Source organism: Panicum virgatum, chromosome 2K, assembly GCF_016808335.1.
Source record: "Panicum virgatum strain AP13 chromosome 2K, P.virgatum_v5, whole genome shotgun sequence".
Classification (NCBI taxonomy): Eukaryota; Viridiplantae; Streptophyta; class Magnoliopsida; order Poales; family Poaceae; genus Panicum; species Panicum virgatum.
In genome coordinates this window covers 52,395,776-52,411,530 of record NC_053137.1, presented here as the reverse complement: position 1 = coordinate 52,411,530, position 15,755 = coordinate 52,395,776, and the positions used below count along the sequence as shown (strand labels likewise).

General features: G+C 50.6%; 3 protein-coding genes and 1 pseudogene across 4 annotated transcripts; 2 read left to right on the top strand and 2 right to left on the bottom strand.

Moving 5' to 3' along the window:
* The first annotated feature begins 383 nt into the window (after positions 1 to 383).
* Positions 384 to 4,254, top strand: LOC120684325. 2 transcript variants are annotated; one of them, XM_039966199.1, is made up of 5 exons: positions 384 to 744; positions 1,727 to 2,930; positions 3,048 to 3,437; positions 3,732 to 3,810; positions 3,889 to 4,254. In XM_039966199.1, the coding sequence occupies exons 2-3, from the start codon at positions 2,179 to 2,181 to the stop codon at positions 3,223 to 3,225; spliced, it is 930 nt and encodes a 309-aa protein (XP_039822133.1). In that variant the 5' UTR covers positions 384 to 744; positions 1,727 to 2,178; the 3' UTR covers positions 3,226 to 3,437; positions 3,732 to 3,810; positions 3,889 to 4,254. The 2 variants fall into 2 exon arrangements, 1 of the variants encoding a protein (XP_039822133.1); XR_005679245.1 differs by lacking the exon at positions 384 to 744 and having other exon boundaries at positions 2,234 to 2,290; positions 2,459 to 2,930.
* On the bottom strand, positions 4,238 to 6,382 carry LOC120684298 (annotated as a pseudogene).
* Positions 6,383 to 7,102: 720 nt separating this feature from the next.
* LOC120684313 (acyl-coenzyme A thioesterase 9, mitochondrial-like) lies at positions 7,103 to 10,352 on the top strand. The gene is made up of 5 exons (XM_039966191.1): positions 7,103 to 7,771; positions 8,586 to 8,763; positions 8,895 to 9,382; positions 9,642 to 9,770; positions 9,887 to 10,352. Exons 1-5 carry the CDS (start codon positions 7,178 to 7,180, stop codon positions 10,028 to 10,030), a joined length of 1,533 nt encoding a protein of 510 aa, XP_039822125.1. The 5' UTR covers positions 7,103 to 7,177; the 3' UTR covers positions 10,031 to 10,352.
* A 598-nt stretch (positions 10,353 to 10,950) lies between these two features.
* On the bottom strand, positions 10,951 to 14,361 carry LOC120684282 (formin-like protein 15). The gene is made up of 4 exons (XM_039966186.1): positions 13,041 to 14,361; positions 12,734 to 12,933; positions 12,371 to 12,615; positions 10,951 to 12,011 (listed from the first exon to the last, which is right to left on the bottom strand). Exons 1-4 carry the CDS (start codon positions 14,078 to 14,080, stop codon positions 11,271 to 11,273), a joined length of 2,226 nt encoding a protein of 741 aa, XP_039822120.1. The 5' UTR covers positions 14,081 to 14,361; the 3' UTR covers positions 10,951 to 11,270.
* Between the last annotated feature and the right edge of the window lie 1,394 nt (positions 14,362 to 15,755).

The following is a 15,755-nucleotide window of genomic DNA, read 5'->3' as shown; positions in this document are numbered from 1 at the left end:
TCATTTCTCGTCGCGCTACTGCTGCTATCATCTTGTCCAACTCCAACAGGCCAACATATATATGTACATCAGTAGCATGTATCCTTCAAACGATGAAACATTTTTTTACATGTTAGACATGTCTTTTGTTCTTCTGAAGGAGATAAATTATGCATTTCAAAAAAAAGGAGATAAATTCTACACACACAGAGAGAGAGAGACTGATATCAAGCTGCACTCTTTTTTTTAAAAAAAAGAAACTTATCAAGCTGCACTCTAGGGCTGCGAGTGCAAAGGTTGGTTGAATGCAAAGGTTGCGTGTGCGTACGTACGAGCTATCACGGGCGCCTCTAGGGCTACGCGCTTGCCTACCACTTTGCCGAGAATGGCAACCCTAACCTCTCAACCTCACCCCGGCCACCGCTTTCGCTTTTCTCTTTAGCGCCGCCCTCCCCTCACCCTCTGACCCTCCTCGCACGGCTCCTCTCCACTTTCCCCTTCGCTTCGATTCGATTTTCTCCATCGCTGGATCGAGGAGCTAGCTAGGCTTGCGCGGATGAAGCTGCTAGCGCCATGGGGAGGGACGGGTTGAGCTGAAACGGTTCGAGAACAAGATCTACGGCCTTGGGCAAGCGCCGTAACAGCCTGCTCAGGAAGGCGTCCGAGCTCTCCGTGCTCTGCGACGCCGAGGTCGCGCTCGTCTTCATCATCGTCTTCTCCAACGGGTAACCACCGCAAGCTCTACGAGCTCTGCATCGGCCAGAGGTATGCGGCTACACGCACGCGTCCACGCAGCACAATATGCTTGTGTTCGCGCTAGTAGTAGCACTGGCAGGATCTTTGCTCCAGATAGATCTTTTCCCGGATCTGCCCTCGCCTCTCGGGGAAACGCGGATGGCGGTGTTATTGCGTCTTTTATCTTGTTTATTAGGGGCGCGGTTTCACCGGGATTTTGGGTCTTGGAGGAGAACTGCATAAGCTCGCGCTTTTGATTTGGTCATGTTTGATGCATTTTAGATCTGGTGAATTTCTAGCGGGGTTCGTTATGGTTTGCAATTTTCCTGTTTCACAGTCTTTGCCATGTACGTTTTCGAACCTGAAAAGAACATTAATTAGGTCATCACTCACCAGTTTCCACCTTGTTCAAATGATCCAATCCAACAAAGAATCAGAATGGACCAACTAATAGTGTTATAATTATATAAGATCATGTAAGTCATCGCACAAATGAACAGTTATTGACTTCAAAATATACACTTCCCTTTGTTTGAATCAGTTCTTTCCTTTTTCTTTTCTTTGTTCTGCTGGGTATCTGAATCAGTTTCTGATGATGAGTACTTTTCTGTTCTAACTTTGTCAGATGATACTAGTAGGCAGTAGCAGTACACTCATCCATCTGGAACTTTTGTATTAGTATTTAATAAATTAGCTTCATGAATAACCATTGTGGTTTTGTAGATTTGAATCATATCTTCGTTTTTTTTGTAGCAAATATCTAATAATATTATTGTAGCCACTCCCAAATCAATTTATTACCTGCATAGTATGTGTCAGTTTCGTTTAATTTATTTCTCTGTTCACATGCACGTATGAGTTATATATATCCTTGAGATAATGATGCAAAAAGTAAATTTGCGTTCAGTTGTCAAAGATTAAAAGTCGTTGATCTTGTCTTGGTGTACTTGTTAGTGTACTTGTTTTCTTGGTGATCTTCATATTGAGTAATCTTATTTTTGGCTTAATGCAGAGCAGTGGCAGTGACTACCTAAAACTGAAAGCTAGCTAGGGTGAAAAATCTGCAGCAACTCCAAGGCAAGTTTAGTTCTAAACATGAATTATTACCGTGATTATAGCACTTCTCACAAAATTCAGGGATATGCATAATGGAGAATTTTGTGAGAAGTGCCATAATCTGACTGTTTTAGAATGCATATCCCTGAAGATAGACATCAATTTAGAAAAATTATATATTAATTCTTCCACAAGTCTTTTAGTAAGCTATAAAGAGGTGAAAAGAAGGTAGCTCAATTAATATACAACAATCGGTAGACAGGTAGAGCATATTTAACTGCTTATTAAAATTTTATTTTAAATTACACAAATTTTCGCTCAGCAAAGATCGCTGGTGGTTGGCATCAAGAAGAGGAAAGGAGTGGAACTGAAAGCTTGGAAGCTTATTTCGGAGGAGAAGCCGGCCACATGGAAGGAGGAGCTGCTGCTGGTGCTTCTTCTTCTTCTTCTTCTTCTTCTTCTTCTTCTTCTTCTTCTTCTTCTTCTTCTTCTTCTTCTTCTTCTTCTTCTTCTTCACGTGGTACGTATATCTTTGCTCACGCCTCATGCGCGACAAGACTGTTTCGGTTGGTTTACATGCAACCTAGACACCCAGCCCAACCCTATTGTTTAAGTTTGACCCAACTGAGGTGGCTTAGATATATCACTTATGATTGTTATGTTGAAGTGATATTCTGTTACTTCATAGGTGAATTTACAGTATTCGGCTTGACAACAAAGGAACACAAACAACTACTAGTTGAATCAACAATTCCATTCCGTGGAAGTGTAGTGAGGATCATCCGAGTGTCTGCTAAGAAGGATGTTGTTGAAACCGGGACAGCCTTCCTCGTGTTTAGAGGTGAAAAGAGAAGCTTGTCTCTCACCTGTGACCACAAATTTATGAAAAAGAAAATGGGTGAAGTGATCAGGTTCTATCATGGGGATAGGGATTACCCAGTTGAGAAGATCCATTGCCGAGATGGTGCACGTGATCTGTTGTTGTTTTCACTTAAGGGTAATGTGCCCGAGTACCCATGTGTAGAGTTCTCTATTGATGAAATAAAGCAAGATGACATGGTCGCACTACTTGGATATAGCACCCCAATCCTACCTGACAAAAATGGAATATTGGTCCAGTTTCTGATCAAGGAGCCGGGAATTTACGCAGGAAGAATTAGGTAAGTATACACTACAATGAAAAACAGAAGCCATTTAGTCGCCATTTTATACTTACTCCACGTACTTATGGTTCTTGCATGAAAACATATATGTTTCTTTTGTTTTGTCATGCACAGTACCGACGCATATATATATGGGAGGACATCCAAGAGTACTACGAAAAGCAGGGGCGGATCCAGCAGGGGGGCTGGGGGGGCTCGAGCCCCCTGCCCCCGGAAACTCCATTGGAGCCCCCCCTTGATTTTTTCCCCTGCCATTGAAGAAAGCTCAAGGTTGAAGATGAATATTGTATAGTTGAGCCCCCCCTCCCTTTCTAGTCTGGATCCGCCACTGACGAAAAGATCGTCTATAGCTTTGGTGTCGCCGGAGGTTTAGGGGGTGCTCCTTTGTTTAGAGATGGTAAAGTTATTGGACTCCATCTAGCAACTTTTGGTAGGAATATGAAGGATGGTGTTTCTGCTAGGACAATGTTGCAAGTGCTGAGAGAATGGCTTGGAGTTGGAGAAGTAAGTTAACATATTCATTTTCTTCTAATTGTGTTCATGAATCTTGTAGATCTAAGTGTCAATACTGCAATGCATTCTTGAAAACAGATTATTGGTATTGCAAAATGCGAAAGATACATGCCAAAACGTGACCCTCTGTGCCCTCTAGACAAATGTGTACAAGGTCAAATGTTTAGATATTTTTTTGCTTGTCTAATGTTAGAAGTGCTTTATAAGGTGCAGAGTTTTTCTTCCAATTATCTAATACAATATTTTTTCTATTTTAGTTAAACTTTCCTGTTTTCAACTTTTCAGGATAACCAGGCTACCATTAAGGAGTTGCTTCAAATGGTGTATGATAAAATAGAGTCGTCCAATGTGCCTAAGCCTAACGGTATGTTAACCTTTCATCATATCAATGTTCGTCCTATATTTATTGTTGCTGTGCCCGATCATGCAATTTTTTTCACAGCTGAGCCATCAAACAAGAAGGTAAGAAGAATGAAGTGAAAGCAAACAAGAAGAGGGCTAGCTCAAATCAAGAAATTGAGACTTGATTGAAGGAGGCTTACTTGTCATTCTGTCATAATGATCGAGCTAGAGGGATGATGATTAGGGCATATCATGATGTCCAAATTGTTAGAAGATATGATGTTGAATTTTAAGTTACCGCATTTTCTGCCGTCAAACTAAAACCTTTTACTATCCTCTGTGCTAAGTTGAAATGTTAGAGTTCTTATTTAGGGTCATGTGGTCGATTACTCCATGCAACTCTTGTGGCACCATTGAACTGGAAATGAGAAATTAAATTGGACTTCGCCTCGAGCGTGAAAATCAACTCATATTAGAGATAATAATTGTGGAATAGACAGGCATGATAGAATGTCTTGTCCCCTCTCTTCTTCAATACAGGCCAAAGATACGTACGTGTTGCTCTATCATCTGATCACTTGGAGTTGGAGTACTTGGCCACGAACTCGGCGATGTTCCTGTCCGAGCTGCCGCCCTCCCTGCTCGCCGCCCTGGCCTTCTTCCATCCACGCGGCGGCGTTGCGCCTGTACTCGCCGCTCCTCTCGCCGCCCATCACCTCCTGGATGCCCCCGGCCACCTCGCCCCTCCGCACGAGCCCGTCGGCGGCCGCCGGCCGCACCCGCACGCCGACGCGCCACGCGGCCTCCACGTACCTGGCGTTCATGGGCTGGTCCGTCCACTGCGGCACGGTCACCATCGGCACGCCGGCCACCAGCGCCTCCGCCGTCGAGTTCCACCCGCAGTGGGTCAGGAAGCACCCCACGGCGCGGTGCGCCAGCACCTCCAGCTGCGGGCACCACGACACCACCAGCCCGCCGCCGCGGGCCGCCTCCTCCTCGTAGCCGGCGGGCAGCTTGTGGGCCTCCGACGCGCGGACCACCCAGAGGAACGGCCGCCCGGCGTCGAGGAGGCCGCGCGCGACCTCCCGCATCTCCGACGGGTCCAGGTCCGACAGGCTGCCGAAGGAGGCGTACACCACGGAGCGCGGCGGACGCGCGTCCAGCCAGGCCACGCACGGCGCGGTGGTCAGCTCGAAGAGGTGGAGCCCGTACTTGGTGTCGGACGGGAGGCGGCCGTCGCCGAGGTAGGACGCCGGCACCGTCGGCCCGACCGTCTTGGCGCGCCACGCCGACGCCATGTACTCCGCCTCCTGCGAGAGGCCGCGCACGGCGTCAGTGCACGATAGATGCATCGTAACGTCGACATGGCTGGCCCAGCCTCCTCCACGAGATTCTTTTTTCCAAGTTGCAAGCACAAGAGTAATAATCCAACAGCTCCAGCTGTCAGGAAGGTGACGGGCGACTTGAAAATTGAACTCGGGATACACAACAAGATGCCAACCAATTGAAAGTTGACTCATATTTTGTTCTGACGATGAGATGCAAGTCAGCAAGTGCGTACTACTACTCTACTAGTAGTGTGCAAGTTGAGTGGAAAAAAAAGATATAAGATCATGACAGATTTGATCGTAACTATGTACTGAAATTCGAGATGACGACTACCAACCACACTACCAGTCCACCACTGAAAGATGCATCTGAGAACGATGGTGTGTTTGGAATCTGGAAGCATCTACGACGGCAGCAAGCAGCGATAGGGATGAACCGATGAAGAGAGCATGCAGCTCACCTCGGGCTCCAGCTCGTGGACCGAATTGACGAGCACGTCGTCGGGTTCCTCCAGGCCCTGGAACTGGCGCATCACCAGCTCGAAGTAGGCAGGGTAAGGGCCGGGGCCGACCCTGAGGAACCACGGCAGGCCCTCCGGCTCGAGCGCCGGCAGCCCGGGCAGGCGGACTATCCCCCTATCCGCCGGCACGCCCACCCGGCGGCGCCAAACGTGCCCGTAGGTGACGTTGACGGCGCACGGCTGCGTGAAGAAGGCGGCGGCCGCGGCGCCGTGGCGCTGGGCCACGGCCCGCGCCCACGGCAGGAACGCGTCGTAGACCACCGCGCGGACGGGGCGGCCGGCGGCGGCCTCGTCCCGGAGGAGCTCCGCCAGCGTCGCGGAGCCCGCGGCCTCGAGCCGGGCGAGGTAGGCGGTGACGTCGCCGCACTCGCCGAAGCCGCCGCGGTCGAAGCCGTCCGAGACGGCGGCGAGGCGGACGCCGCCCAGCGCGGCGGCGTCGGGCGCGCAGGTGGCGAGGATGAAGCGGGTGACCGCCAGCGTGGGGCGCAGGCCGTGGAACGCCAGGCGCTTGCCGAACTGGAGCATCGGGTGGACGTGGCCCTGGCTCGGGTACGGCAGGAGGAGCACGTGGCTGCTGCCACCGCCGGCGGCTGTCCGCTCGCCGTCGCCGCCGGTGTGGGAACCCATGGCCGTGCCTTCGCTGGCTAGTCGCGTCTGCGAAGTGGACTGCCTGTGTGGCGCCGATCGCCGAAGCGCTGCCGTGCCGTGTCTGAAGGATGTATGCTTGTGGGCGCTCGGCATAGCAGTTGACAGAAATGACCCGCACCGTACACTAGCGAAAGGGCTCTTCATATACTCCTAAATCGAAAGGGCTCTGTGTAGTCTATAGCAAAATGAAATTTGTTTGGAAGCCGAGATGTGCATCCTGTAGCACGGGTGGCGATTCCTTTTGCGACGTCCGTCCGTCCGCTCGCCCACAACAAACAACCGTGCACTCATTGGCCACGGCACGCCGGCGACGACGCACGTACACGGCTGTCGACTGGTTGGCGGCGGCCAGGCACCAGCCTGCACTATCCGGTCGCGGCGGTCGGACCCGGACTCCAAGCGAGGCGAGGCGGTCAGCGTCGGACGATTCCCCCGCGATCCGGTTCTTCCTCCGGTTGGCGGTTGCTTTCCAGGCGAGCAACACACGGCACAAGCCTCTTGCCTCATTTCTATAAAATTCTCTTCTTAACTTCTTTCTGTTTTGGTAGGGTAAAATTCTCCTTTTGCTTCACGGGAGAATGTTTCTGGAGTGAGTTGTGGGTGCCTCTCAAAAAAAAAACGCTTCTTCCGCCTGGCAACCCTGATGGGCCGCGTATGTAATAGGCCCTTCCAATCTCGTGGACCGATTGGGCCGATCTTCTTCGGCGCGGTAAACTAGCCCGCACCAGCATCGACCAATTCATTCACTCTCTCTCCAAGCGATCTCTCTGCTTCTGACCGCGGTCAAGGCGACGCAGCGAGGAAGCCGTGGCCCACCTGCCCCTCTTCTACCCCCCTCCCACTCCCACATGGCCGGAGGGAGCCCCGCATCCGCCAAGTACCACCACCACCCATGACGACGCGCCTGACAGCGACGTCGCTGCTCTCCAGAACCCTCCGCCGCGGCGCCACCTCGCGAATCCCCCCGAGACCCTTCGCGCCCCTCGTCCTCGAACCGTCCGCGGGAAGCCCCCGTTCCCGGTCGAGCGCCTCGGGAGATCCCCCGGGTCAGGAACCACCGCCGGGCATGGACTCCCCGATCAAGGTGGTCTCCCACCTGGGGAACGGCGGCGGCGGCGGATCGGGGGAGGGGGGCGGGGCGGCGATCGACGCGGGCAAGTCGGCGCGGAGGCCGCTCAGCCTGTGGCCCGGGATGTACCACTCGCCCGTGACCAACGCGCTCTGGGAGGCGCGCTCCAGCATCTTCGAGCGGATGATGGACGCGGGGAACGGCGCCGCCGCCGACGCCGCCGACGCCGGCGCGGGGGAGCAGCGCGCGCCGACGGAGCTGCTCGTCAAGACGCCCGCGCAGAGCCGGACCAGCATCGTGTACAAGTTCGCCACCGACGACATCCTCCGGGAGCAGTACCGGGACCCCTGGAACGAGGTGCGCATCGGGAAGCTGCTCGAGGACCTCGACGCGCTCGCCGGCACCATCGCCGTCAAGGTAACGCGACGCCCATTTCGATCTTCTATTATAGGTGTGGAGATCGGTGAGAGGGTAATCTCCTGCCGGCTGCCGCTGCAACTATCCTGAGATTTACTTGTTTTCCAATTTTACATGGTGTACTTCACAACATTAGATGAATCGGGTCCTACTACCTGGCTCCAAATCTTGAAAATGTATATGGATATGGTTCAATTCGCCAGTTCCACAATGTCCCTGTAATTGCTATAATTTCTTTCTGAGATTGGTTGCATCGACATGGAAATGGTAGAATTATCTAGCTCAACTATGAACCTGAAGCTCGTTACAATTTATGGACTGAACAAGAGGACTGGCACCATGTTATAACTTATAGCCTCGGTGAGCTGCAGCCATAATTTTTGGAGTCTATGATGTCTTGGTACTGGTATCTTGGTTCTATGGATATGATTCTGGTGAACCCTGCAAACTGTTTTGTTACTAGCTAATTGCTACCAAAATTGTGAAATATGACTCCTGTGAATACGGCAGCCAAAATTGCTACCAGAAAAATATTTTTATTAGGAAGTTGTGGTAGCGAATCAATGTTGCCAGTATGGTAGTGGAAGCAACAGATGATGCGCTGTTCACTCGTTCCATTTCCATAGCTAGCTCACTGATGCCGATTAGTCAAGTGTTTGTGTTCCCTACTGCCAATTGTTTCAGACTTCTAGTTGATTGAATATGGTACATACTGATAACTATGGGTGGAAGGTGTACAATTTTTTTTATTCATTTCACTTTGTGTTGTTCATGCTTTTTGTAGCCTTTTTGACAAAACTTGATTGATGTGCAGCATTGTTCTGATGAAGATAGCACAACAAGACCCCTTTTGGTTGTGACTGCTTCTGTTGATAAAATGGAGCTAAAAAAGCCTATTCGTGTGGACACTGATTTGAAGATTGCTGGAGCTGTTACTTATGTTGGCCGTTCATCAATTGATATACAGATTGAAGTGACTCAGGTTGATCAAGGTATTATTGATCGGAAATTATGACTCAGTAGATGGTCGATCTAGATGTTTATTTATTGGGTTGGACAATGATGTTTGATTGATTTTTATGTTCTATTTTTCTTTACCTGACTTGCAAATATCTTGCAACAGATGGTGATAATCAGTCTGATCCAATTGCATTGACTGCTAACTTCACATTTGTTGCACGCGATTCTAAGACTGGAAAATCTGCTCCAGTGAACCGCCTTTCACCTGAAACTGAAAGAGAGAAGCAACTATTTAGTGAGAGAGAAGCACGTGATAAGATGAGAAAAAGGAAGAGAGAAGAACAGAAGGGAGGGCTTGAGAATGGGATACATAAGCTTCGTGCTGAGGCTGAGAGGCTGAATGCATTACTTGCAGAGGGTCGTGTTTTCTCTGATCTGCCTGCTTTAGCTGATAGAGATAGCATCTTGTTGAAGGATACCCGCCTGGAGAACTCTCTCGTCTGCCAGCCTCAGCAACGAAATTTGCATGGAAGGATATTTGGTGGTTTCTTGATGCACCGAGCTTTTGAGCTTGCCTTCTCAACTGCATATGCCTTTGTTGGACAGAGACCTTGTTTTCTTGAAGTTGATCATGTTGACTTCTTAAAACCAGTAAGCCTTATTCTTTTTGGCTAGTTCTCAGTTATTCAAATCCATCTGGTGTCAACTGGGCCATCAGTTTTATAGTTAGCGAAGTACTTTTCCCTTTTGTCATATTTGACTGGTATTAACCGCAACCTACATTCTATGTTGTCCTGCAAGAAAAAAATATTGATGCTTCGTGTTGTCATATACGAAATCTAGCCCATTTGAAAATTGACAATACATTTCAATGAAGGATAGGTTTAAACATTTTGCTGTTCTTACACAGGTGGATGTAGGAGATTTTCTTCGATTCAAATCATGTGTCTTGTATACCCAGCTTGACAATCCAGAGCAGCCCCTGGTCAATGTTGAAGTTGTTGCTCATGTAACAAGGCCTGAGCTTCGGAAAAGTGAGGTAATCCCAGAATTCCACTCAATTTGCATTAAGTGATGCTAGACTATTTGGCTTCATCAACTATACTTCTAATCCTTTTGCTTGTTTGGTTGCTGACAATGCTGTCCAACGAACAGGTCTCCAACACATTTCACTTCACCTTCACGGTCTGTAGCGACTTGTTGAAAAAAGGATTGAAGATTCGCAATGTTGTTCCCTCGACCGAAGAAGAGGCGCGTCGCATACTAGAGCGCATGGAAGCAGAGGGTTTATGTAACTAGTCAGTCCTTCTGCTGAACCACTTGTTTCCGACGTTTGTTACTTGAAAGTTGATATCTCACTTGTCGTACCAGTTAACGGGGGATTTGGTGATGATTTGAGCAGCAGCTATCAGCAGATATAAGTAGCATGCCGGCAATAGAATGGCATAGCTGTAGTCTGTAGCTCCATGGCACCATATGTGATTTTTTTTTCTTTTTATAAATATTTGTGATTTTTTAAAGAGACCATACGTAGTGTACAATAACATATTCCTCGAGACTCAAAATGTTCTTTTGAGAGAGCACTACCTTCATGTTATTTATTTATTTATTATTTGCCCTCGAAAGGTACTAATGGCCGTTCCATGCGTTTCTTTTTCCAACTGCCTTTTTGCATCATCGCTTTGTCAAACGTTCTTGTCGGTAGAGCACTTTGTAATGGGCCGTGTTTGGTTGCAGGGTGAAAAAAATTTCAACCTACTTTGACCACTGATTACGAGTATTAAATAAAGTCTAATTACAAAACCATCTCCACAACCCCCTGTGTAAATCGCGAGACGAATCTAATGAGATCTTTGACCGTGTGATTAGAGAATGATTACTGTAACATCACTGTAGCAAATCATCAATTAATTACCGTCATTAGATTCATCGCGAAAAGTTACACTCGTCTCTGAAAAGGTTTTGCAAATAGACTTCATTTAGTACTCCATGCATACAAGATTCTCTTCTCGAAAAACGTGCACGAAAATAACCAAACACGGCCATGATCAAATGATTTTATGCATCTTTTGTGGTCATTTCAGCAAAGTGTGTTCAGCATGCATTAGAAAGTATGAAGAGAAAATTAAACAATGTGTTTTTTCAAAAAAAGAAAATTAAACAATGTGAAAAGACGGGAGAAGGGTTTAAGGACGAATCATGTCAGGACTCTCAAGAGCTAGCAACAGTACTACCTACTTTAATCGTGAGACTGAGCTTTATCATCAGTTCGTCAAAAGCTCCCATCCAACAGTAAAATTACCAGCATGCGGAATCATGTACAATGCCACTTTCACCTTTGGTAGGCCATTGGCAGGGATGATGTTCATCATGCTTAATTATGCAGGACATATAGGCTTCACTCTACATTTATCTTCTCCAGGTAGTACAAAATATTTAGTATGGTCCTACGTCTGAGCCTGCACTGATGTTCTTCTAGACAACAAGATGCAGATTCTTGCTCAGGCTGCTGGTGCTATCAATGCTGCACCCCCAACGGCTACGGCGATGAGCTCGAGCTCTCCACCAGCCGCGACGAGCCACCCGTCGCCGCCCGCTCATTCATCTTCCCGACGTCCTTGCAGACGTGATCAAGGGCAGCGAGGAAGTCGCGCACCACCATGAAGATCCTCAGCGGGTGGCCTTCCTCCTTGGCCGAATCGCCGTGGAAGAACTCGGTGGTCTCCCTGACGAGGGCGATGGCGCGGCCCTCCTGAGCCTGCACCGCGGTGATTTCAGCCTCGGCCTTGTGCAGGAACTCGCCGATGGAGGCGCGGAACCGCCTGCAGCTGTCTTGGGAGCCGACGTGCTGGCTTAGATGCAGGACCTCGCTGATCTTGCTGACCCCGGAGGAGAGCTTGGCGACGCAGCTGGCCAGCGTGTCGGAGTCCATCGCCGCTGCCTTCTTGACGCTGTTGAGCTCACCGCCGAGGCTGGCCACGATTTTCAGGCCCACTTTCTTGCATTGCAGATCATCCGCAAGGGCACTCGCCTGGTCGGCTGGTTGGCCAGTGGTTAGAATGTTGGCTCCTTCAGACTTGATGATTTCTTCGACCACAAAGTGCAGCAGCGTTGTCTTGCCATCAGCACCCTTCACATCAGCTAGCTTGAGGAGTGCATCAAGTTTGAAGGCATGTGCGTTCCCGCGGTTCGTGCCTGTGTTCATGCGGTTACCAGTCTTCAGCACCGCGTCCAAGATCTTGTGGAACAACCTGCTGCCCCTTAGCTCTTCACATGCTGCCTGAAATGGCAATGAATATTAGCAATTTGTTCAGACTGATTTATTTCAAAATGAAACAGGGTAACGGCTGAGTTTTCATCAGGCATCTCTTGTCATATGTGAATGAGATTTTGATTTTGGCGAGAAATTCCTAAATAGATAATTTTGTCATCAAGATGTTCATTTACCCATCAGGACAAACCATACTACAATGGCTACATGGTGTATGACAGCAGATGATCAGAAAGAGAGCCTTACATAAATGAAGAGCAGTACTAAAATTCAATTCAGAACCATTGTTATGGGTTTGTACTATTATTTCATTCAAAGCTATAAATGGAACTTTGCAGGAAAAGATTGGACATTATCCGTATCAGTACCTCAAGAGTCTTGAAGGAGGTCTTGAGGTAGTCAACCTCTGAATCGAAGTTAGTGATGTAGAGCATTGCTTCCACTCTCTTGAAAGCGAATGGTACCGCAAGCACTGCCTTGAGGAAGCTCTCGGCAGCGCCAAGCTTACACAGAGCATCCTCCCTAAATTCTTTCAGCTTGATCTCCTCCTCCCTGGTAGGCGCCATCTTCAGCAGCATCTCCAAGAGCTCTGTTCCAAGGCTCTCTGCCTGCCCTGCTTCCAACAACAGCAGTACACGCAAATGCTCATGAAGCTCAATGGTCAGAAAGAGTTATATTGACGCTCAGTGAGAGGTTTGTGAGGACTCTCTCATGTCAGTGTACTCACTCACCATCCAAGAGAGCCTTGCACACTTCTTCCTTTGTCGCATTCAGCGCCCTTAGCATTATCGCGATGTTCTGCGATTTCTTCGGGTCCAGGACCTTGTTCTCCTGGCTGCACAAACTGGAATTTGGCCCCTTGCCTCCACTCTTGGACGATCGCCTTGTTGAATTTGAGACGAACAATGTCTCGATCATCTCTTCGTTCACTCTATTATCATACAAGGAGTTAAACACATTAACAAGTTACAGAGGTGAGATGCAATGGAGGCAACGGTGTGCAAGTAATGCTACTGTGCAAGGACGACAGGGCCTCACCGGAAAGAGCTCGCCTTCAGCTGGTCCCACACCGTCGGTCGGCCGGAGCTCGCGCGCACCTTGTCCCAGTGCAACGGCTTCAACTTCGGCAAAGCGGCCGCGTCCGAGTCAGCGTCTTTCTCTGACGGCGCGCGCCCCGGAGACTCCTCCGGATGAACTGCGCCCGCCGAGGCCCTGATCACCGTGGTCATTGGGCGCTCGGCGAGCCGCCGGGGCAGCCAGCCGCTGCCGTTGCCGGCCCGCGGCAGTGGCGGGGGCGGCGCCGGAGGAGCAGCTGCCGCTTGGGCGCCGCTGTTATCTTTCACCGGTGGCATTGGGGGAGGCGGCGGCGGCGGTGGCGGTGGAGCACCCTCTGGCGCCCGCTTGCCCCCTGTTGCCGAGTCAAGAACGGCTTTTGAACTTGAAGGCAAGTTCATCCGCGTCTGCTGGAACTGCCTCGGCAGAGGCGGCATCGGTCTAAGCTCCGGCGAGCTGGTGCTGGAGACGGTGGCCGTGGAGCCGCGGCCACGCTGGTCGGCGCCATCGTAGAGCGCGGGGTTGGCGGGTGGGAGCGAGGAGGGCTTTGCGTACACCGCAGGCTCCTCCTTGGGAGAGGGGCGGCGCCGGCGGCGGGCGAGGATGTACACGAGCGCGGCCGCGAGCACCGCCGCGGTGACGGCGGCGACGGCGACGACGACGGCGAGGAGGCGGTGGGAGGAGAGGAAGGACCGGAGCAGCGCGGAGCGGGAGACGGGCAGCGCGGCCAGGGACGAGATGTTGGCCGGCGACGTCGACGACGCGTCGCCCGCGCCGGCGTCGGCGGCAGGGGTGGAGGCGGAGCCGGCTTCCGGCGTCAGCGGCGGCGCCGGGGGCGCCGCGGCGCCCGGCAAGAACGGGAAGAACGGCGCGGGCGGCGGCGGCGGCAGCGCGGGCGTGCTCTCCAGAGGGAACAGCGGCTCGTGCAGCGCCCTCCTGCTCCGGTAGTGGCGGTGGCGGTGGTCGGCCGCGGACGCGGCGGGGATGAAGAGGAGGAGGTGCACGAGCAGCACCCGCGCCAGCATTGCCGCTGGCGTGCCCGGGAACGGCAATCCCCTGCCTCGGCGTCGGTGAGCTCCCCACGCGCTCGGATAGAAGTGAGCTGTATGCCTGAGCTCTTGCTAGCTGCTAGCACTACGAGTAGCTGTTTGGGAGGGAAGGAGAGAGCAGGAGGGGAGTGAACGCGCTTGTGAACGCTGGCGAGGCGACTGACTGGACAGCTGTGATTGTGACTGCAGCAAGGGAAAGGAGGAGGAGAGTGGGGGCGGGGCATGGCATGGGAAGTGGTGCATGCCCTGCCATGGAGGGGTGCGTACTGGTGTGGTGTGATGGGAATGTGTGTTTTGGATTCTTGCCTCTCCTTTTTCTTGCGGTTTGTGTGACATGGAAGGTGAGAATAATATTTCAAAAAAAAAAAGACATGGAAGGTGAGAAATGATGGGCGGCTGAGGAGCTCGGCTCCGTGCTGCTAGCCGCTGCCGCCCTTTCGAGGGCACGGGCACGGGCCTCGCCTGCAGTGTAGTACGCCAGTACCGGCTCCATGGAGGGTGCCCGATGTAGGGCCATGTTTGATTTTCATCTTAAAAATTTTTTTTATGAAAAGACGAACATATGTGGAGTACTAAATAAAATTTATTTGTAAAACTTTTTTACGAAAAAATGTAATTTATCGAGACGAATTTAATGAGCTAAATTACACCATGATTGGCTATAGTGATGCTACAATAGTCGTCTCTAATCATTTTCTAATCATGCATTCAAAGACCTTATTACCTACAGCACATGCTACAGTGTTACGATTGTGGAGGTTGTTTTATAATTAGACTTCATTTAATACCTCTAATTAAGAATCAAAGGGGCAAAAAAGTTAAAAACTTTTTGACCCCCTAACCAAACAAGGCTTAGGAGTAGTATTAGCAAAAAAAAGAAGCTAACGGTGGTAAAAAAAATCGCTGTTCGTCGGTTTTCAAAACTTGATTTGACTATTTTCTCCCCACAAATTTGTCATTTTAGGTGTAGAGCAGATTGGTGTGAGAGTATTTGGAATACGATATTTTGTAGCATAGACATATTTTTTTTTGAAGCCAGCATACTGTAGACATATTGTTACTAGCTGCACAAGTGCAATCCAAAGAAAATAAAAAGGCAAGGCCGAGGACAGCGTGTCCCTTGATTAAAGGTCACTTAACCGCTAAACGCCGACCAAAAGATTAACCAACCTAGGTGTGGGTGGTTAATCCGGCGGTGTACCGACACTTGTCTAATGTCTCAAGAACCGCAGAGCCGAGGAGGAAAGCGCACGGCACGGCACGGCACGGCCGCATGCATATCTGCACGCTGCTCTGCCCTCTGCGGCGCCGCCGCTGCGGCCGCACCAGCACGCACGCGCAGTCGCGTACACACGAGGACGGACGGGGTCATTAGAAAATAACCCCTGTGCTGAACTGGGCATTGGCGGTGATGGCACAGCAAATCGCGCTCGTGGGTGGTTGATCAGTGCCAAATGGGGCGGTGTCATGCGAGGGGGACCAGGAAGCGATTACTGGCTGCTGCCCGGCGAGCAGCAGCTGCAGAGAGAGAGCGCGTCCCGTCTTTGACCAACGTTCGGCTGCAGCACAGCGTGATGATTTGGGGGCGGTGCGGGGCCCCGGTTCTGTGCTGCGCAAGCCCAACGGGCTTTGGCTCTTCCGCTTGTTCAAT

Excerpts from the sequence above, each read along its gene's own strand:
- LOC120684325 (XM_039966199.1), top strand. The coding sequence starts at position 2,179 with ATGGAAGGAGGAGCTGCTGCTGGTGCTTCTTCTTCTTCTTCTTCTTCT. Across the intron at positions 2,931-3,047 it reads ATTTACGCAGGAAGAATTAG|TACCGACGCATATATATATG; the intron begins GTAAGTATACAC and ends TGTCATGCACAG.
- LOC120684313 (XM_039966191.1), top strand. The coding sequence starts at position 7,178 with ATGACGACGCGCCTGACAGCGACGTCGCTGCTCTCCAGAACCCTCCGC. Across the intron at positions 7,772-8,585 it reads CCGGCACCATCGCCGTCAAG|CATTGTTCTGATGAAGATAG; the intron begins GTAACGCGACGC and ends ATTGATGTGCAG. Across the intron at positions 8,764-8,894 it reads AGTGACTCAGGTTGATCAAG|ATGGTGATAATCAGTCTGAT; the intron begins GTATTATTGATC and ends ATCTTGCAACAG.
- LOC120684282 (XM_039966186.1), bottom strand. The coding sequence starts at position 14,080 with ATGCTGGCGCGGGTGCTGCTCGTGCACCTCCTCCTCTTCATCCCCGCC. Across the intron at positions 12,934-13,040 it reads CTGAAGGCGAGCTCTTTCCG|AGTGAACGAAGAGATGATCG; the intron begins GTGAGGCCCTGT and ends GTATGATAATAG. Across the intron at positions 12,616-12,733 it reads GTGCAAGGCTCTCTTGGATG|GGCAGGCAGAGAGCCTTGGA; the intron begins GTGAGTGAGTAC and ends TGTTGGAAGCAG.